Below are 22,903 nucleotides of genomic sequence, written 5' to 3' on the forward strand. Positions count from 1 at the left end.
AGGTAATATAATGGCTTTTCTCCATAATTCTGGCATTCATATAAAACATAGTCAATTTGAAAGTTCGCTACGAGAGAGACCCGTCATCAGTATGAAAAACGCGATAGCTAATTTTATTAGGTTTTTTTAAATTTAGCGATTGCTGCGAAAAAAATATATAGTTAAAAAATGTAATATCTCAACTCAATTTTCGAAAAATGTGAATAAGGCAATTTTGCTTTGATTTTACTCAATTATTTTTATGTTTTAACTCATATACACAAAACCTTGACAAAGTACATTTATAAACCTTCCTCATTAATCACTTTATCTACTGGTGAAAATCGCAAAAAATTCGTTCATTATTTTTTGACCTTACTGCGAACAGACAGAAGCAGCAGATTTGGTTTTCAATATGTAATAACATATAGTGGTGCTCAAAGTGTTTAAAGTTGGTGCAAACAATATTTTCTACTTCGTGCTTGTAAGTTAAAGATACTGATTTTTGACTTAACGGGCGTGGTCAGTCGTCACTAAGAAATGTCAAATGTAGTTAGTGAGGTTATGTTTATAATGTCTAAAGTAAATGTACCTTTTGTTGTAATGTAAGGGAAGATTTTGAATAAATATAAAATGATTTCGAGGAGAAGAATATTCAAAGAAAATCTGTAACTGAAATGTCACGATTGGCTGATTATTTTGTTGTAGTTGGATATGACCACGAAAAAGAAAGTGTGTATCAATATTTTATTTAATATATTCTGTAAAGATTATATATTTGTTCTAATTGATCTCTGTGTATATAAAAAGAAATCTTTAATGCTTATTGATGATTTGGAATTAATGTTTAAGTAAACATTTTGGAATACATACTTTAAGGATATGAATAAAATGATTTAAACTTTAAGTTGTATCAAAAATGACTTTATTACATTTTAGTGTTCATTTCCTTCAGAATTTATGTTTATATATTATTACAATTCAAATTAATAGCTTCTTTATTAAATATAATTTCTACCTATAGGAATAAAATCAGATTTGACTATATTACATCAGACCTAAAAATATTGCTTCTCTCAAGATATTCATTAATTACTTATTAGTTTTTTTCTGCTTTAAAATAGATGTTTATGTACGTATTTCTCACTTATAAACTAAACAAACAATAAATTTTAATGATTAATAAAGCTTGGCAGTTCATAATTAATTGGTTTCTTGTGTTTAGATTTATTTTATTCAATAACCAATTGAACTGAAAAACTTATTTGATCAAATTGTATTTACTAATTAGTTTACTGCATATTTTTAGGAAGTGGGATCAGTAATGGAAGAATCTTACAACGATTCCCAGAGAAAGATTGGCCAGATACCCCTTTTATTGAAGGAATAGAATGGGTAATACAAATTTATTAACATCTTAAGAGTGATAGTACTGGTATAAAATATTCATTAAGGTTTAAAAATACTTTTTTAGTGAATAGTTTTTACAGGAATGATTTCAGACATAATTAGGATGATGATGAATTGATTTCATTATTTAAAAATATCAATTTTTCAGTTTATTATATCAGTATTCAGTTACTGTATTACTTTGATCATAGTTTCTATATTTAGCTATCACACAATTAGGAGTACATTTCCAATCTCTTATAAACAACACATACCATGCATTCACTGATAAAGAAGCCCACTTTTATTGATAAATGTCATATGATAGCAATTATACAGGGTAAAAGAATAAAATGAAGTAATGGGAGTACCCAGATAACTATAAGATTTGACATAACAATCATATTGTTTTCAAAATAATCACGATAATTTACTTATTTTTCAGTTTTGCCAGCCTCAAGGATGGACACTTTCGTCAGAAAAACAAGAGCCCAAATTCTTTGTATCTGTACTTACAGATATAGACGCAAACAGGCATTACTGTGCTTGTTTATGTTTTAATGAAACAGTATCTATCACACCTAGCAAGCCAGTAGATGAGGTAACTTTATAATTATAATACTTCACTAACTTTTATATACTCTCGTATTTTAGGAGGAAGATGCAATGGAAGGGGAAACTCCATTAGTTAGACCAATACCAATAATCTCTCATCACAGCATAATGTATGCTCCAAAATGTTTAGTGCTTGTATCCAGACTGGATTATGTAGAAACATTTAGGGTAGGTAGACTTAAATTAAAATCATCTTATTCACATAACTTTGTAGATTAATTTGTTATGTTTAACAAGTAAATATTTTGATTAAATATTACCAGTGATTACCATTTACATAGCATTATCAATAATGTAACCAAACTGTCTTAGAATTCTTCCAAAAGCGATGCAAGGAAACAAGTATTTAATTTTTTCAACTCTAGATTCGTGATAAAAGAAAATTGTATAATAGTCAGAAATAAAGAAACACCAATAGAACTTCTCAAAGATGTAGAAAGAAAATGTAAAGAGTTTGGCCTTGTTATTAATGAATTTAAAACTGTATTTATGAAGATGTCAGCATTAGAAGATTGTAGGAGAGTTGAAGATTTAATAATTGATATATAAACCAAGCCAAACCAAGTACTGGTATATAAGAAAGAATACAAAGTGGCAATAGGGCTTTTTTGTGAACCTGAAGCTCCTGAAAAACAAACTAATAACAAGAAGAATGAAGCTAAAAATTTACAGAACTCTAATAAGACCAAATGTAACTTATGGAAGTGAATGTCAGGTGAAGACACTAAAAGAGCAAAAAAGATGAATATTTGAGTGAAAAATTATTAGAAGAATGTATGGAAGAATTAGAACGAACAAAGCAGACTGTAGAATCTGATATAATAGAGAAATGAATGAAATTCTAGGCAATGAAAACATCAATTCATTAAAGCACAGAGCCTAAGATTGTTTGGCTACATTCAAAGAGTGGAGGACAAGTGAATGTCTAAGAGAATCATGAATGCCAAATTATAAAGCAGTAGATAAAGAGGCAGACCCTATATCAGATGAACTGATCAAGCTCATGAAGACTTACAAACATTGAATGTGAGAGAATGGGGAACATTGGTGAAGAACAGACCAGTTTAGAAATCCAAATTAATTGTCAAAAAGTCAAGCAATTGTAAAGTAAAAAGATAAGGAAACTTATATGAAGGTTTGGTGGCTACAATTCTTAATGATCATCTAATGTTTAGTTACTAGTTAGTCTAGTAGTGGTATAGCTTATATGTATTGCAGTAATAATAATGTGTAATGTTTTTCTTGTGGGATAAGGATGTGACTTAGCACTAGTGATATGGGCCAGGCAAATGTCCAATGAGCTGGATATTTATAAAATGAGGAAATGCCCAAGAATTTGCACAAAGCCTTTTTAATCGCCCAACTTTTGGGCATTTATAAAATCATACCTTAAGCAATAAATAAAGAAGAGAATTCTCAATGTTGATGTTTTCTGGGTGAGAGTTGACTGACTTATATAGCTGATAAAAACGATTGTCCATATGATCACAGCTCTAGAATCTAATGAGCCACAAATTCCTACAATAATCACAAAATTCAATAACTTGCAGTCTCATTGAGAAGCTTTCATTCTCTCCACTATAATCTGTTGAAGAGCAGGCATTTCTAATGAAATTCAAAAGTAGAAGGGAATTTGGCATGACAGTGCCACGATGGCACTAATTCACTTAGCAGCTGATTTTATTGATCCAGCAGCACAAGATTGTAAACTGAATCCTGTTGAGATGCTTGAGACAATAAATTTCATATGAGAAACAGAAAAGAATACACGGCTAGATATACTTCAAGTGAAAGAAAACATGGCTGATTTCAGAAACAAGCGAGAAATTTGGTTCAGACCGTGTGGGAATGACTAGAAAGCAATAATCATGTAAATAATTTACTTGGTTTGCGAGGAATAAGAGGAACCTGTGATTTAGCAAAAATTGCAAGAAAAATTCTTGGGGCACATGTAACATCTGCTGCCACTGACAGATCATTTAAAACATTTGGCTGCATTCACAATAAAAAGGGCAATCAACTAACATATGACAGCAAAACTAACTTATCTAGCTCATAATTGGAAATCAATGCTCAAACTAGCAAAAAAATAATGAAGCAGAATGACGAAGAGATAGGTGCAATAAATAATTATTAAGAGGAATCAGAATTGGATGAATCTGAATCTGAGCCATTTTACTCCTCTCAGGATAAAAGTTAATTATGTGCAGCAATTGAGCAGCGCAAATAAGAATAATATCACTTCAGCAGGATCTGAAAATTCTATCAAATTTAACTAAAAATGAAGAGGATTTGAAAAAAAATTCTTTTATTTTAGAAAAAAACAGAAGTCCCTTCTGAGTCACAATAATCAACTAAATGGGAAAATATTTGAAAAAAAAAAGAAATAGTCCAATTGACATGTGACATCTATAAGTTAGGAAAAAGGTGTGGACAAAACCTTTGTTATTAGATTTGTTCCTTTTTAACTGATAAATCACTGGAATAATCTCATTACATAATCCCTTTTTGTTCATACATAGAAAAAGGTTAATTTTTTTAACCTAAAAATATATACATAATCATTATTTTTAAAAAAATTGCTGGATAAGATTGTATAACAGAATTTAGGTATGTCTTTTTTGCAGAATTGTCTGGGGATAATCTACTCAGTGTACATAGAAAATATGCCAGTGCCACTTGAAACCTTAGTAGGAAATATATTAGGTTGTATCCAAGTTCCACCTCCTGGTGGGCCCCAAGTTAGATTCAGTATAGGTGCAGGAGATCGTCAGGCATTGCAACCTCCGTTATCACAATCTCTTCCAGTTACTCATTCTTCTGTAAGTTTATTGTTCCACGAGTTAGGTATCAGAAATGTATTGCAATTATTTTGTGCAATTATGACGGAACATAAAATACTTTTCCATTCAAAAAGTTACAATAGACTTACAGAAGCTTGTAGGGCCCTTACAGCACTAATGTATCCATTTCGTTATACACATGTTTACATCCCATTATTACCGGCTCCATTAGTAGAAGTTTTGTCAACCCCAACTCCATTTATTATGGGAGTTCATTCATCATTGAAGTCAGAAGTAGCAGAATTGGTAATTATTGTTTTTCAACATTTTTAAGCTTACACTTCTATATTTATGAAACTGTTGATATTTCAGATGGACGTAATAATAGCTGATCTGGATGGAGGATCAATTACAATCCAAGATGGAATATCTCTTCCACTTCTACCAGAACCTCTACTAAGCTCAACACAAGAAGCACTCAGCCTCTTATTACAGCCTGAACTTAACTTTGCAGATCACGCGTTTCCACCATTGTCAGTGCGCGCTCCTCAATGTATTATGTTAGATAAAGAAATTCGTGCCGTTTTTATGAGGACGTTTGCTCAATTGCTGCAAGGTTATAGAAGTTGTCTTACTATTATTCGAATACATCCAAAACCAGTGATAACTTTCCATAAAGCTGCTTATTTAGGGGAACGGAATTTAAAAGACTGTGATTTTACTACTAGAGTTTTGGATTCTATGTTTTTTACTAGTTTTGTGTCTGAAAGGGGACCGCCTTGGAGGCCATGTGATATATGGGATGAATTGTATAGTAACATTAGTGAATTATTAAAGACTGAAGCACAAGATACTCATTTAGTTCTCACTCATATTCAAGAACTTGCTACTCAACTGTACACTAATGAAATTCCCAGCCCTCAATCATATGCACAAAAAATTTTAGTTCCTCCCGAAGGAGCATTTGCAAGAATTCATCAGCCACCATATCCTGCCATAAATGGAGAAAAAGTACAAGCTATTATTGATGAAGGTCTTTCAAAGAATAATTTAAAATCAAGGTATGTATTTAAGAATATTCAATGCTTAGATAGAAGTGAATGTTTTCCTGATATTTAAATATATTTTGATTTACTTTGAAGGTGTTAATGAGTAACATAAGTTTTTGTATCTATAAAAAGCAGACAGAACTGGAATATGAATGAACAGGCTCAGAAACAAACACTCTGAAAGCCTGAGCAGCGCACCAAGCATTTTCAAGCAGAAATCTATGCAATTTCAAAATGTGTTCAGTTCAATCTAGAGAGGAAGTATCGTAAACAGGAGATCATCATCCTGGCCGATAGTCAAGCAGTCATTAGAGTTCTAAGCTTCAACATCATATAATTCAAACCCTTTTGGGACTGTCTAAAAAAATTAAACGAGCTAGGCAAGAAAATAAAAGTTACAGTATAATGGATTCCGGGACACACCTTAGTGAAGGGAAATGAAATAGCTGATAAGCTCGCTAAAGCAGGGGCAGACAATCCCTTCATGGTACCCGAACCCTTCTGTGGAACAATGGAAAAGCACTGGAAAAGGAGGTAGACAGGAAAAAACCAATTATTGGAGCAACCTACAGGGGCTGAGACAGACTCTTCTGGAAAACTAACCTTCTGAATGTATCAGGTAAAAGGAGTCCTATCGGGGCACTGTTGTCTGAATGGACACCTGAAGACATTATACTCAGTAGATATTGTGGCATGCAAATTTTGTTGTACAGAGGACGAAACCTCTATCCACATTCTCTCGAAATGTGAAACACTAAGAAACTCTAGAGCACTACACCTGGGAGCACTTGAAATAGAAGATAAAGATCTCGGGCAATTACAGCCATCCCAAATTCTAAACTTTTTGAAAGGAGTAGGATTAACGGATCAGCTGTAAACACTGTGTCCTCCAGTATGGCATCAAAAAAGGGGGACACAATAGATCCTTTGGGTTTGAGTGTATACGATACACCAAAATCCATACATACATACATCTTCAAAAAATATATGTTTCTTAGTTTAACTATATATTGAAGATTGTCTAGATATACATTATCCAGATACTTTTATGTAATACTTGGTAGGGACCCCAATGGGAATTGCAAATTCAATTATGTACAGATTTTTTAAAATTGGTATTCAGATTTTAAAAGTGATGTTGCAAAATGTAAATTTTGAGTTTATAATATATTTTTATCAGGATATTGGCATATAATAAAAACGAGCAACCTAATTCTCAAAAATAAGGCGTGCTTCACAAAATTATATGTTTATAGTTTTTCAAGTGTGTAGGATGTTGGTTATACTGTGTTCCTAGTAAAATCATTTACATTGTTCAGTTTATTCTTTCTTGATTCCTTTCAGTCTTGAATAAAATATTTGCATCTTGGATGCTAGTGATCTATGGATTTCTTTTTTTTTAGATCTGTTGCTTCCATTTTCATAAGTAGACCCAAAAATTTCAATTATTGCAGCTAGTTTATAAAGATTAATGAACATTGGTTATAAGAATTACTACAAGTATATGTTCTATTTTATTTGGAGATAAATCGCTCTGGTTTGATTTTAAATCATTGGAAGATTTAATTTAACATAATCATTCTAGCTGGCATCATATTTTCATGTACACAAATAAAAATTTCTAATTCCTCTCATTTTATGTTCAGATTATCATGTACACAAATAAAAATTTCTAATTTCTCTCATTTTATGTTCAGATTATCATCTTTGAGACCAGTACAGCCCAGAATTGTACCTATGGGACCAAGCATATCAAATTTAAGTGATAACAAGCATATAGTTAGTAATTCAGCAAGAAGGTTAGAGGTAATTAGTTCAGTTTTGATTTCAACTTTATTATTACCAATTGATTTTTTGACTTTGTACATTATGGACAATAGACAACTCTGGACTTAAGATAAATCGACATGGTTTTGGTTAAATAAACTGTCTATAATGTTTACATTGTGAATTTCCAAACAATTATGATTTTCTTGTGGAATATGTAATGGTTTTCAATAATAAATACGTTTGTAGGTTCTGAGAAATTGTATTAATTGTATTTTTGAAAATAAAATTTCGGACGCAAGAAAAAGCTTTCCAGCAGTACTACGGGCTCTACAATCAAAACAAGCTCGATTAGCTTTCTGTGAAGAACTTTCACATCATGTAAGTGGCACTAAAGCAATGTTGGAACACCAACAATTTGACTTAGTAATTCGATTAATGAACTGCGCTTTACAAGATGATTCCCCAATGGATGAACATGGTGTAGCCGCCACACTTTTACCACTTGCCACAATATTCTGTAGGAAATTATGCACTGGAATTATCCAGTTTGCATATACTTGCATTCAAGAACACAGTGTTTGGAATAACCAACAGGTAATTCTATTATTTCTGAAAAACAACTAACTAAATAGACATAAAGTACATTTGAGGAATGCTTAAATAATGACATTAACTAGAAATTTTAAAGTGATGAACATGTTTGTAGCATGTTGGAACTGTTCTTGTACTGGTAGCATTCTCCAAACTTTTGTTAGTTAAGATCATTATTTAAATAAAATGATGACTCAATTTTGAGCACAATTTTACTTTCATATTTTTATCAAAAAAATTTTTCGTAGTTTTGGGAAGCTGCATTTTATCAAGATGTTCAAAAGGATATTAAGGCATTGTATATGTCGAGAACAGATAATTCTCCACCTCGTTTAGATAATGAACTACTGAGTCCTGCTTCACCTAAAGATTCTAAAGATTATTTGTGGCACCGACGATCGACTTTTATTCCAGTTCAAGAAGCAACTACTTTGGAAATAGCAGCTGAACAAATGAGAATTTGGCCGTCAATTAATAACGATAAACAGAAGGAGTTAATTGTATGTGAAGAGAATACCATATATAGTCAAGCAATACATTATGCCAACAGAATGGTTTACTTATTGATCCCTCTAGATATGGGACATAAAATTAGTAAGCATGATTTATTTGATGACGAAAGAATAAGCAACAGTATTGCAAATAGGTGAGTGTTTCTATTTTGAATATAGTGAGTTTTACTTTGAAAAAACGTATGGCATTTATAATAACAAGAAATTAGAATTTTCTAAATATAAACAATCATATGAAAATATTTCTTCAGTTTTGCTGAAAGCGACAGTATAGATGCTGAATCAGGTTTTGAAGATCAAGATCCAGGTGAATCTGGTAATATGGTTATAAAGATGGTGTCTCGTTTCATAGATAAAGTATGCAATGAAGGAGGAGTTACAAGAGAACACATTCGCAATTTGCACCAAATGATACCTGGTGTAGTTCATATGCATATTGAAACTTTGGAAGCAGTACATAGGGAATCAAAACGGTTGCCCCCTATTCAAAAACCAAAAATTTTAACACCCAATATGTTAGTTGGAGAGGAAATGATTATGGAAGGTATATGCATTGTGATAGTAGTGGAAATTTAATTGATAATTAGTTTATTATAACTAGATATTCAAATTTTCATCTGTTATATTTTCAAAGATAGTTAAAATCATTTATTCCAAGAATTTTTTATTACAATAAAAATAATATTCATTTTCAATCAAAATTTTAATGTTTTCAACAAAATATTATGTTATTTATAATGCTTTTATATATACTTACACCTTTTGGGAAAAATAACTTGGAACTGAATCATCGAATTGTGTATAAATAATGTTATTTGTATGATAGAGGTCTAAGATCCTTGCAAAACAGATAGTCAATTACTAATAATTTTCTGATACCAAATAAGCTGATCTCTTTAGAAAATTCTTGTCTTTTCCCAATTAGCAGTTGAAATAATTTAGATATGGTTTTAATTGAAACAAATATGTAATTAGGAAGAGAGTATACTTAGTATTATCTCAATTTCATCTAAAATTTAGTAGGAAAAAAATTAATATTGGTGTGCTAATAATAATATCAATAAAGTATTGTCTTTTTTACAGGTTTAAGAGTGTATCTCCTTCCTGATGGCAGAGAAGAAGGTAGCTCAGGCTTACTTGGGGGCCCACCACTTTTACCAGCCGAAGGGGCCATATTTCTTACTAATTACCGCATTATTTTTAAAGGCATACCTTGTGATTCGTTTGGTATGTTTCAACTTTAATAGATTTGTTCCATATATCTAGTATAATAAACATGATGTTTCCAACATGTTCTGTTTTTAGCGTGTGAACACGTGGTGGTGCGTGCATTTCCGGTAGCTTCCCTAACAAAAGAGAAAAAAGTAGCAGTTCAATATTTGGCGCATCTTGATCAGTGGCTTCAAGAAGGATTACAATTACGGTCTTGCACATTTCAATTGATGAAATTTGCTTTTGATGAAGAAGTAACGGCTGAGAATGTGGATACACTCAGAAAACTCATTCATAAAATAAGACACCCACCAGATGTTTTTCATCATTTTGCTTTTACTGGACAAGTAGTGGTCACCCAAACACCACTACATAAAAATAAGGTAAATTTATATTAATGTGCAAAGAAGACAAATGTGAATAGAATGTAATTTCTAGGAGCTCATTTATGTTTATTATTCATTATTATTATCTACTTGATAATTAGATATCATGAAATTTACATTATAATTTTAATTTTTATATATTTGAATGAAGCAACACACATTTTTTCTTGCAGAACAGTTAAGAGATACCTTTTTTGCAAATTTTTGATAAGTAATAATACTTATTATTCTAATTAAACTGATATTAAACATTGTAGTTAAATTCAAATAAATATCTATTAAGTATAAATTTAAATTTGATTAATTCAATGTTCAAGGAGAAAAATGCCACACTAAAAGGATTTGCGAAAAAAACTCTTCTTAAAACTGCTCGAAAAGCTGGATTTAAACAAAAATCTTCGTCAAAACGACAAAAGTATGTCCTTCCAAATCTTAATATCAGTAACGGTAATAAATACATGACATCACCTGGTCGAATGAGCCTTCCTCTTACTGATGATTATAGCATAGATGATAATGTATCCATGGATCTTTTTGAAACGGGACAACCAACATCAACTCCTACTGACGCTAAAACATTAGAACGACTCCAAGAACGCAGTTATGTTAGAGATTGGCAGAGGCTAGGAATCTATAATAATAGTGGATCGCCTACCTCTAAAGCTTCTGCAGAACAATTTAGATTAACCTCTGTTAATTTCATGTACATGATGTGTAGAAGGTGAGTAAATTAAACAAGAACATTCCATTATCTAATGGATATTTTCATTTTTTAGTTATCCAGCATTATTGGTGGTACCTGCATCTGTTACAGATGAAAGTATAAGAAAGTTTTGTCGTTGCTATCGACAAAATCGCATTCCTTGTATCACTTGGCGTCACCCAAGAACAAGAGCATTACTATTAAGAGGTGCTGGTCATCACGGTAAAAGTGTAATGGGTATGCTTAAAAGTCACCCAGCGCCTGCAACTTCGACAGGTAAGTTTAATTTTTTACAAGGCAAGTGGAATGGGGAGGAATACTGAACAGCAACAGTTTGTTAGTAAAGGTGAAACTAGTAGTGCAAATAAATAATTGTAATACACTATGCAAATTAAAATCTTACTTTCTTAACACACGCTTTACTACCCTTACACCTGTATTTACAATTACATTGTTTGGCATGAGTTTCTATAACTAATTTATCAGCTTCATATTCCAAAGTTATTTAACTTTCGTCTCTACGATAACTTGCTTATTGAAACGTGCTTCAGATAGTGTAGTTGTGAGTGTTGGTGTAATGAAGGTGAACATTGTGTTCAGTATGATTATCACCAATGGTTTGAGAAAAACCAACTTACATACATAGTTATTGTATTTGGTTCACTGGTGAGTGACGTTTTGCATTGTCAGCTTTAATTTTGCTTCAATTTGTCCTGTTTTCACATTAAAGGCTTCTTGCTTAATAATAATTTTTATAACATTTAGATTCAGTTATTTAAACTTTTTAGATTTGATGGCCTTTATAATGAGAAATTTCAAATTCAGTTAGGGAATGCCATTCCTCAAATTCCAAGATAAAATATTCAAGGTAATAGGTAATATTAATAATGCTACTTCAAAATTTTAATTCATTCATTTCCAGAGATACATGCCTTATCATCTTTTTATATTTTCCATTTACCCATTCAAATTTCAGATGAGGTTTCGAGTCCCTTTTATACCCATTTCTTCAATTTTTTTCATTGCCTTAATTACTATCTTTGTCCCAGTTCCTTTCTTTGCCCATCGGTACCCTATATCTGCGTCCATACCAATTCAGCTGTTTCTTGTTTACTTTTTCTATTATTGATTTTTATTTGGTTTATAGCTTAACTTTATATTGTCACCTTAATTTTTTCTCTATTTAACTCAAGTGTTAATTCTCATCATATATATTTTTGTATCTTCTTTTATTTTAATTATCCAATTTTTTGATGCATATGTTATAATTAGTGTTATAGAATTTTATTTTCACTACCATGTCTATATTTTAGTGTCCCAGTATTGTTTTATTTTGTGTATAGTAAATTTTTGGTTTCATTTATGTTGACTCTAATTTTTTCTATTTATGATAACCAGGTGGACATTAGCTTTCGAATTTTACTTTACCAATATGCTGCTAAGACTATATCATCAAAGTTTAACAGGCTACTCATTTCCATAGGTTCCATCCATCCAATTGTTGTACTCAGGTATTCATATTGATTTTGATTTCCTTAACTATTTTGTTTTTGATAATTATATACAGTGTTGGGTTTAAACTGCCCTCTTGTTTTTTTCCAAATTTCAAAAATTGATTTCTATGTTATATTAATCTGTCCCAAGTATCCTTAATTGATTCTGAAAAAATAGTTTATATATTTAGACATGAACCTAATTTAAATATATTTGAAAGATATCTATATAAGATATAAGTATTAAAATCTAACCAAATATAGTTAATAAACAATGTATCTTTTGTGAAAATAGTTAATAAACAATGTATCTTTTGTGAAATTTATATTTTTGGTTCCTCACTAAGGTACCATAATTTTTTGATATGAATAATAAGAAATCCATGAAGCTACCACAAAATTGTTGTATTATATTCTGCCAAAAAAGAAACATATACAGCAGTTGAATAATTCATTCTGAGTAAAAAAACCTGAGGGACTATTTAAATTATCCAATTATATGTAATATACTTTTTCCAGAAACAACTTCATCCACAGAGCAAGAGAAGTACTTGTTAGCTGTTGTTGCAGCCACTCCTGTTTATTCACATAGATCCACATGGGGCATGTCAGACAGTTCATTAAGTATTGACTCACTTCTTTTAGCTGCTGAAGATCCTTTAACATGTACAACGTTGACACCTGAAGTTGCTAGAAGGACAAACGCTTTCAATAAGGCTATTGGGACACTAGGGTGAGTTTCTGAATTCAGAGATCTAAATTTTATTTTAAATTTTTGATATATCTCTTTAAGCTTGGGATGCAAAATACGAACAGATTTCCTATAATTTTGAGAAAATGATTTTCCATTTTCAGTGCTTTTCCCCGTTCATCTGGTGGTAAGGGTCCTAAAAATTTTGGTAGATGGGGCTCACTTAAGGATCGCCGTCAGTCGTCACAAGCTTCTTTGGCTGCTGGACAGACAAGTAAAGTTAATATACGTCATAGCAATGAAGTTGAATCAGGTGTGGATGGTGTTCATACTTTGCAAAAAGCAGCACTTTATATATTAGGCGAAAAAGCTCAAATGAAAGGTATCAAAATGGATTCGGCACCAAAAGCAGAATTTATTCCTGTAGAATATTATGACATCAGACATACTAGAGCAGCTTTCAAAAAAATAATGAGGGCATGTTTACCAAGTTCGCCAAATGCAGAGCCGGAACACAGTTTTTGTAGGTAAGATTGAATATAACTACATAAATTTTATGTGAAAAATAACTTCCCTTTATATAGGGTGTAGAAGCAAAACATCCTTTATTTAAAACATAATAAAACTCATAGTATGAATCAGAAGATTTTTCTTTTCATATTACACGTTATCTTCCTAGTTGTTGGATTTCAAATATTTTTGGGCTTTCATACTGTTCACATTAATATAGAATTTCTTAAAAATCCCATAGAAAAATTTACAAATAGTCAAATTTAGGAAGCAGATATACTAGTCCAAAACGCCCCTAATTGAGATGAGGCGCTCTGGGAAGAGTTCCCTTAAAACAACTATTAATGCTCTTGTAGTTGCTCCATCTTGTTGAAACTAAGTACAATGATCTAGCTGCTAAATAAAATTCCTTCAACATGGTCACATACTGATGTTGATTCACTGTCATTCCATTTTTTTTTTAAAGAACAAAGGACCAATAATTTCGTCTGAGAAAACTATATGTTATACTGTAGCTAATTCTTAAAATTTGATAAAAGACCAGTAGTGTATATTTTGTTTGCTGATGGTTCTACAAAAATGAAAATGGGATTCATAACAAAACATTATCATCCTTAGGAACGACTTCCAGAAGAACATTTTACAAAGTTTCTACATAAGTAGTGTATACTTTGTTTGTTGATAGTTCTACAAAAATGAAAAAAGGATTAATCATAAGACAATAGTACCTAAGGAACAACTTCCAGAAGAACCTCACAGGTTTATGTTTTATAAAGTTTCTACACAATCGCTATTTTGTATAAAAATCCGCATGAATAATTCGTTTCAAAGAACGATTGAAAGAGCAGACCCATGTTTGCTCTCAGAACGCCTTAGTGGTCGCAACTTTGAAGCTCCTGGTTTATGAATGTTCCCAGGTGATCCACTGAGCTGAATGGTAATTATTCGTCTTTTCACACTTGCAGTTTGTTTGAAGTGATTAATGAAAATTGATTTATGGGTAAATTGAATCGTTTTTGGAAGGAATTTTAGGATTATATTTAGGACTGTATTGTATCAGGAGAAACTTCATTTACCCGTCTCTGTTACGGCAAAAATCGACTGAAGTTATGCTGTCGCACCCTTTATGTTCTCAATATCCGTTAATATCTTAGTATACCAGTCAAGTAGGCGATAGTGTGATTAATTAATGAACTCTTCTGTTTTTTCATAAAGGTTAATTGAAAATGCTGAATGGTTGCAACAGATACAAAATATCATGCAACTTTCTGGTGCAGTAGTAGATCTTCTAGATCTTCAAGGTTCTTCTGTGGCAATATGTCTTGAAGAAGGATGTGATATAACAGCACAAGTATCTTCAATAGCACAACTATGTTTAGATCCTCAATATCGCACAATGGAAGGTTTTAGAATTCTAGTTGAAAAGGAGTGGATAGCTTTTGGGCATAGATTTAGCCATAGAAGTAACCTCAATGCCAATTCGCAAGCAGGTGGATTCGCACCAACTTTCTTACAATTTCTCGATGTTGTTCATCAGATCCAGAAGCAGTATCCATTAGCATTTGAATTCAGCGATTACTATTTAAAATTTCTCGCCTATCATTCTGTATCTTGCAGATTTAGAACGTTTCTTTTTGATTGTGAGTTAGAGAGGGTAAGTATTTTATTAATTCTAAATTTTAAATAATAGAAGCTCAAATTTGATCATGTTCAAAGAATTAAATTTAATTTAAAAAATATTAAAACTATCATTAAAATGTAGGAAAATATATGTGTGATCTAAATAGTTATCTGTATATAGGTAGAAAGTGGGGTAGCTGCTGTTGAAGATAAGCGTGGTTCATTGACTTCCCATCATAAAAGTGTCGATGCTGCATCTGATGACGAAAATATATATCCCGGAGGTCGAACTGCTTCAACTACTCAAGGACATAATTTGGGTCAAAGTGTTTTTGATTACATTGACAAACAACATGCTAGAAATCCCATGTTTTTTAATTTCTTATACACACCAGATCTTGAACAGCCAGTATTGAGACCTCAATCACATTTACCATGTCTAGAAATTTGGAATTATTATTTGAATGAAGATTTGAGGTATGGACCAAGCTATGATCCCGAAATAATTCAGATGGATACACAGCAAGAAGAGGAGGCTGAAGCTGCAGATGGAATTTCACAATCTAGAAAAATAATGTCTTTAGGGTAAGATAAAATACTTGTAAATTTATAAAACAACGGAATATTGAATTTACGTAGGCATCAAGATTATTTGGATATTTTTCTTAATTAGTTTCTCGAAACTTTATAATTGTTGTTAGTTTAGCTCACGACATTTACTTTGGTTTTGATATTATTTGTATTGATTATAGAAATATATATAACTAGTTTAAAAATTTTCAGGTATAAAAAAAATTTATATTGTTAAGAAGAAAAAGGGACTATCTTATATCTATAAATAAATAAAAGAAACTCAATTGTAAAAATTTGGAACCCATAATTCTGTGAAATTTTCAGTATTAAATGTTAAAGAAACTGTATCGAACTATAGCGAGATTATGTACAAAAATGAATTATTGAAACTACATGCACAATTTCAAAGTTTTAATTTAAAAAAAGTACAACAAATTTTAATACAAAAAATTCTATATGGAGGTGGTATTAAAACTTTATAAATACACATAAAATTAATTTCAATCTTTATTGTATAAAATATAAAGATTTGACAAAAGATGTTTTAAAAAGAGCTCAAAACAAAATCCAATTTTAATTAAAATTGTAAACGACTATGGCTACATTCCAAAGATGCTCTATTGGAATAAGGTCATGCCTGTTATGGGTTATACCATTAGATTTCGATTCCTTCAAGTTTATTTTGGATGGTTCTTGTGGTATGTGAAACATTCTTTTGTACGAAAAAAATTTTCTTCTACAATTGAAGCTCAAGTTACCCTTTTGGGTTCAAATATGTCAACAATATATCTCTGGGAGTTAAGAGGATGTTTTAATGATGAATCACCAATGAGTCATCATTAGCATAATTGGTCTTAGGCAGCATTACATCAATTTCTCATTTGCTTTTTTGCACAAATTTAAATGTTTTGCAGAGTAGTACAAAGTATTGATAAGCCTTATCAATCTTGAAGACATAAGTCTATTCCAAGTAGAAACTTTGAGGGTCAACAATATTAAGCCAATAGAAGAAACTTAAAATTCTTTTATTAAAAGATTTAGTCAAATAGAAAATCGTGCATAATTTTGCATGTATAAAAATACTTGCTTAACATCATTTTTCCATTTACAGATATGATAATGTGCAGAAATCAGTTCCAGATGCTTTTAGTCACTTTTTAGAAGAAATTCATAAACTTGAATCTGACTTAGGTCACTTGCCACAAAAATGGAAAGTATTATGGGATAAGCTTGAGATACCATTAACAGATTCTCTTACAGTAAGTATTATCTGTAATATTGCTATACCTTTTTTTATGCTACAGTGATACGATCATAGGTAACAAATCTCTTCAGGAGCTGCTGCTGTCTTAATTCTTTGTTTTGAACTACCTAGTTTGTGATTTTGAAATGACTATGTTCATTGAAAACAAGTCAAGGGAATTATTTGATAAAAATTTATTTGTTTTAAACATTTTCAGCGACATGCTTCCTTTAGCACAGCTTTGGTCAGATCTCATGGTCGTTTGGTTCATAAGCGTTCAACACTGGAGATATTAATGAGAGGTAAGATGGTTGGAGCTGCAGAATCATCACTTATATACTCCCATCCGCACAGATTCGAACGTTACAACTGCACTACACCCACTTATTGTGATCTTTGTTCCAATTTATTATGGGGCCCTGTTAAGGTATGTACAAATGATAGCCAAACTAAAAGACTATTGCCATTACAGTTTTGTATTATATCGCATAAATACTAATACAACCTAATTGTATGTTTTGTGACTAATTACCTCTCTATGCCTTAAGTAATAATACCAAATTCCAAAAATGGTAATAGATAATGATGGTGTTAAGGATGGCAAACTATGCTTCTTAAAATAGTTTTAATGGAAAAAGAAGTTTCATAGCGACCTAATTAAACCTATTTTTAGACTGGTATGAGATGCATTGATTGCGGTTATAGTTGCCATGAAAAATGTATGGAAAGTGTCCCTAAAAATTGTACTAAATATAAATCTGTCACAGACAGTACGACATCTCACAATCAAGGCAATACTGGTGACAGTGCTTCCGTAAGTTCTGGTAAGTAATGAAATGTTTTGTTTCATAGTTAAGGTTATATGAAAAGCTCAAGTAGTTTATACAAAAGGTCTATTTTCACAATTGTAGTAAGAATAGCTAGATAAAAATATGGTAGTGATTACATTTTTTACTAAAAAAAATTGCGTTGGAGAAATGAATAACTGTTATTCTGCATTTTATTTATTTGAACAGGATCATTGGCCATATGAGATCGACCGGTGTGTGGTGCTGTACCTGTATGATCTACTAAAACCCTTCCTCTTTAATCTGTATCTTTCTGAGGTTCCCAACCTGGACCCGCGTTAGCATTTCACAGAATGGCTGCTCTTCGCTTTGCATTTGATCTGTTCATTCGTTGTTCTGTAATATCTTTAGCTGTTGTTTGGCGTGAACTGATCATCCACCAAACCGTCCCGTTTCTTCGTCTGTAAAATAGTTTCTATATACTCAGCTACGGCGTCTCAGTTCTCCTCAGTCGCGATTATAGTCCCTACGAAAGTAACCATGTCCAGACAGTAGTTAGGTGAGGAATTAGTTCACCTCTCCGTGACTTTTCTCTATCCAGCCTTCGACATATGGCAGTCCATCTACCTCGTTGATCCGTATCATACCTCTGTTGCCATTGGTCCATTGTCACGAATCTTTCTTCTTTCGTGACTCCGACTTTGTCGATGATTCCGTTTGTTTTTTCCCCGTTCCATATTCTTTTGTATATTATCCTGCGTTCGAGTGCTAGCAGTTCTACTGAGATAGTTCCCGCAATGACTAATACTGCTGGTTCTGATACAGAGAGGTATGTACTGCATACTATACTCTGCGTTGAACTCTGGCTACCTGCGATGGATATCTGTTTGCGTAGTTTCTCCCCATATCTCTGCGCCGTACAAATGTATTGAGTTTGTGACTGAAATTAACAATCTTCTTTTGGTGGCAGTTGGACTCCCGATAATTCTTATTCGGCTTAGCGATTGTGTTGATGCCTTGTCGTCTGCCCATTTTCTTATATGTTCACCAAAACTCTTTCGTGCTTAGCGTGAATCCTAAATATTTGATAAATGTCTTCGTCTGGATGAAGAGCACTTCGTCTTCTGCTTCTTCGTCAATAAGATCAAATTGGTTTTTTCCGCTGCTAGCGATATTCCTTGGTCGTTGACCCATCTTCTCAGAATCCGTATGGTGCTGGATAGCTTATATTGGTTAGGTTTCACTGGTTTCCTCTCTGTTCCTTCCAGTGATGATGATAGCAATGTAGTAAAGGGAGCTCCACTTCATATTGGTTATAACAAGTAGCATATCTCTAAATACATTTAAAATTTATTTTTCAAATTCAAATAATATTAATACACAATATTTTCGTTTCCTTATAAGTAAACTCACTCTCTTTTATTATACAGGAAGTGCAAGACAGACATCTAGTCAACAATACTATGATCAATTCTCATCAAATGTGGCCGAAGACAGGACACACGAAGGCTATCTTTATAAAAGAGGTGCTTTACTCAAAGGTTGGAAACAACGTTGGTTTGTTCTTGATTCAATCAAACATCAATTAAGATATTATGATGCCATGGAAGATTCTCACTGCAAAGGTTACATAGGTAAGGAACGATTTAAGTTTGTTATGTGTTAAATGTTTTGAAACAGAATTATTAAAATTTTTACCAAATTTACAATGTTTATGTTTCAAAAAATTTGAAGTGCCAAAACACATAAAATCAAACTTTGAAAATACAGAAAAGTAGTAAGTCTGCTACAAGGATTTTAAATTTGAAACATCATAATATCGTATTGGCAATGATATATAAAACTATATCATATAAAGACGATTCGAATATGTTTCTAAAACTAATAGAAACTACTTTTGTTGAAGCAGATTCTGTAGTTATATTGGATAATGCCAAGCATCACGTACTGAACTTACAATTACACTGTTTGACAGATGTTTCTCTAACCAAGTTATCATCTTCAGATAAAGCTCAACAATTGGTTGCCTGAGTTGATAACTTGGTTACTGAAACGCTGCCAGACAGTGTAATTGTTAGTAAACAGTGTGTTCATTATGAAGATTTACCACCAGCTTCAGAACTTTCAACTCATCATTACTTTCACGAGAAGACTGTAACTAGCTCTAAATCACTATAAAGATGTATTATCTACATTGTCTTTGAAACGAAGTTTTTATTAAAATTTTATTTATAATAATAAAAAAAAATAAATAATAAATTTTCAATCACACTGTTACCATTGATTTTAGATTTGGCTGAAGTGATATCGGTAAACCCGGCCCCTCCAGCACCTGGCACTCCAAAAAAGACAGATGACAAATCTTTCTTTGATGTAAGTATTGAAAATTCTGCTAGGATTTTTCAACAAATCTTTGAATATAATGAGTTGCAATTAAATTTAAAAAATAACAGTTTTAATGTAAATTAGTTCACAAAACTAACATGTTTAATATAATTAAGCATAATGTGGAAATTCTAACTACAGGGTATACCTCAGTGGACAGAGTCGATACGTATATCAGAAACTACTAGTAATATTTTTCTGTAAATTTATTTATTCACTTATGAACTAGTATGCAGATCATCAACAAATGTAAAACATAAACTAGCACAGTTTGTTAATATCAGTAAGATGTTAAGCGTATCTAGTACAGGTTTAATTTTATTTTTTTCAAAAAAATGCCTGTGTGATTTACTTTTGTGAATGATCTCTACCCTAGGTCGGTATTCTCAGGTCCTCGCTTGGAGTGATATCGATGTCATAGAATACTAGGGGTTCGAAATTCATTGTCTCGACTCTCATGCCCTCTCCTCGCAATAGGAACGCACCCGCCAAAGAGGAGTGCTTAATTTCACTCACTTTCGCATGTAAATACAAAATTCTACCTATCATTTTTATCGAAACGATATCTTAATAATGTTATAATTGTATATAAATAATTTATAATTGTAGTCATATATAAGAGATTGTAGTAATGGATGATCTTCTGTATATTGGATTGCTGGAAGAACTAGAAGAAGCTGAAGAAATTGTTGCAGAGCCCTATTGAGTTGTTTTAAGAGACCGTCTAATACAAATGTGATGTGACAAATTTAAAAAAAATATTTCGGCTAATCAAAGAAACTTTCAGATATGTTTTGACACAATAAGCATATATTTGGACGAACCTGTAAAAACTGCAGTAGTACATTGTATATATGTATAATTGATATACTATTAAAAGTTGATAATGCTCTCTAAACGTTAAAATTAAATGCTTTCATTTAGTTATGGGCAGCATTGAAGTTTTTTGATACTGGTAGTTATCATCAAGATATAGGTAATAATTATTGTTTGGGTATCTCCCAATCATCGGTTAGTCCATACATTCACAAAAGTATTGAAATATTTTAGGCTCTTTTTAAAATATAATGTATTGGATGTATTGACTGCACTCATGTTGCTTTATTTCACAGCTCATAAACTGCTACTATTAATTAATGGTTTTAGGTTAGAATAGAATTCTTTGCATTTAATCGACAGCACAAGTACAGAACTAGAAACTATTTTGACAAAATACAATTTTGCGAGCGAAGGGGTACATCAGAATCTAAAAATTCCAAATCGCTGCCAATCAAATCACTTCCTTTGTGATCGCTCGGATGTGAGAAGAGTGAGTTAAGAATACCGGCCCTGGGGTGATTAGTTTGCTCTGGCCTATCCATATATTGTGATGAGAAAGTTTCACAGACTCCCAATGAAGTAAAATTCTCTATTACTAAAAACTAGTACCCTCTAGATATTGAATATTTGAATGTTTTTTTTTCTGAAAATTTGTCTTCTGGGTCATATTTCATGACAGTTGTTGCACCTTTTATCTGCTCTAACAACAGTTGATCCTGATCTTTGACTCTGCCATACCAGTAATTTTTGATCTACATATCAAATCATCCCATTGTGTTGTACGTGTATGAAACATCACAAATTAGCAATTTTCTTATATAACGAAAGCGTTTGATAAAGCAGCATGTGGTTTTTCCTCTACTTGAGGCTGATTTTTTACTCTTTACCTTACCAGTAATTTCAGATATACATACCGAATCATCCCATAATGTTATACCCTGTATGAAACATTTGAATAAAAACAATTCAAATGTTAACACAGTTTTAGTCTAAAACGAGGTTTAATACGAATTACTGCCAAAACAAGATTATGTGATACTATGGTTAACTTAAATAACAACTGTCACTGTCCAACAAGGTCCATGGCCTATTTGTCGCACAGTAAGTTATCAATAAATAAAGAATATCGAGAAATAGACGAATGATGGGTTAATTTTGTACAGGAGTTTATTTACTCTGATTATCATAGGATTGTCATGTATATATGTGACAGTATTTTTTTGTTTGTAGCTGCGTACTAGTCGAAGGACATACAATTTTTGTGCCACAGACGCTTCATCCGCTCAAGAATGGATTGAAAAGCTCCAAGCTTGTCTATAAATGGAATATTCCAATGTTAAAAATTTACGAATTGTTTTACAAATAACTTTAAGTTAATAAAATTTGTTATATATTGGTATTTTTTGGAATTACCCTTATTATCTAAATATCAATGCAACTGCAAAGTAATCATCACAAACATGAAGATGTGACTATTGATAAAATAAAAATTGAAAATAGTGATATGAAAAACATCAAAGCACCTAGCGATGACAGTTTGGTTATCGAGGTTATAAAGTGCAAAGGCTCATTTCTCCATCGAGCTCTCTGAAAGTTGTTTAATGATTGCTCAATAAAACAAATAACTCCTTCCTAAAGAGACCGAGCAATAATAGTGATAATGCATAAAAAGGGTGATATCACAAACTTAACCAACTACAGACCCTAAGTTTGATTCCCCATGTAAGTTGTTTAAGCATATTATCCCGAATCTCGTCTAATCTTTATCAGTCCCGAGGACAAGCTCAGTTTT

At 31.9% G+C, this 22,903-nt stretch overlaps 1 protein-coding gene across 1 annotated transcript; it reads left to right on the forward strand.

Annotated features, from left to right (window-relative positions):
* Window positions 1-501: 501 nt before the first annotated feature.
* Window positions 502-22,504, forward strand: LOC130904147 (myotubularin-related protein 13). Its single transcript, XM_057816736.1, has 24 exons — window positions 502-711; window positions 1,289-1,374; window positions 1,814-1,969; window positions 2,023-2,151; window positions 4,611-5,072; window positions 5,139-5,827; window positions 7,513-7,621; window positions 7,832-8,179; window positions 8,425-8,822; window positions 8,940-9,232; window positions 9,772-9,915; window positions 9,994-10,283; window positions 10,604-11,007; window positions 11,063-11,265; window positions 13,002-13,215; window positions 13,338-13,700; window positions 14,899-15,337; window positions 15,485-15,888; window positions 16,988-17,135; window positions 17,337-17,546; window positions 17,793-17,943; window positions 19,338-19,541; window positions 20,198-20,280; window positions 22,342-22,504. Exons 1-24 carry the CDS (start codon window positions 657-659, stop codon window positions 22,429-22,431), a joined length of 6,072 nt encoding a protein of 2,023 aa, XP_057672719.1. The 5' UTR covers window positions 502-656; the 3' UTR covers window positions 22,432-22,504.
* The last annotated feature ends 399 nt before the right edge of the window (window positions 22,505-22,903 follow it).

Source organism: Diorhabda carinulata, chromosome 2, assembly GCF_026250575.1.
Source record: "Diorhabda carinulata isolate Delta chromosome 2, icDioCari1.1, whole genome shotgun sequence".
NCBI lineage: Eukaryota > Metazoa > Arthropoda > Insecta > Coleoptera > Chrysomelidae > Diorhabda > Diorhabda carinulata.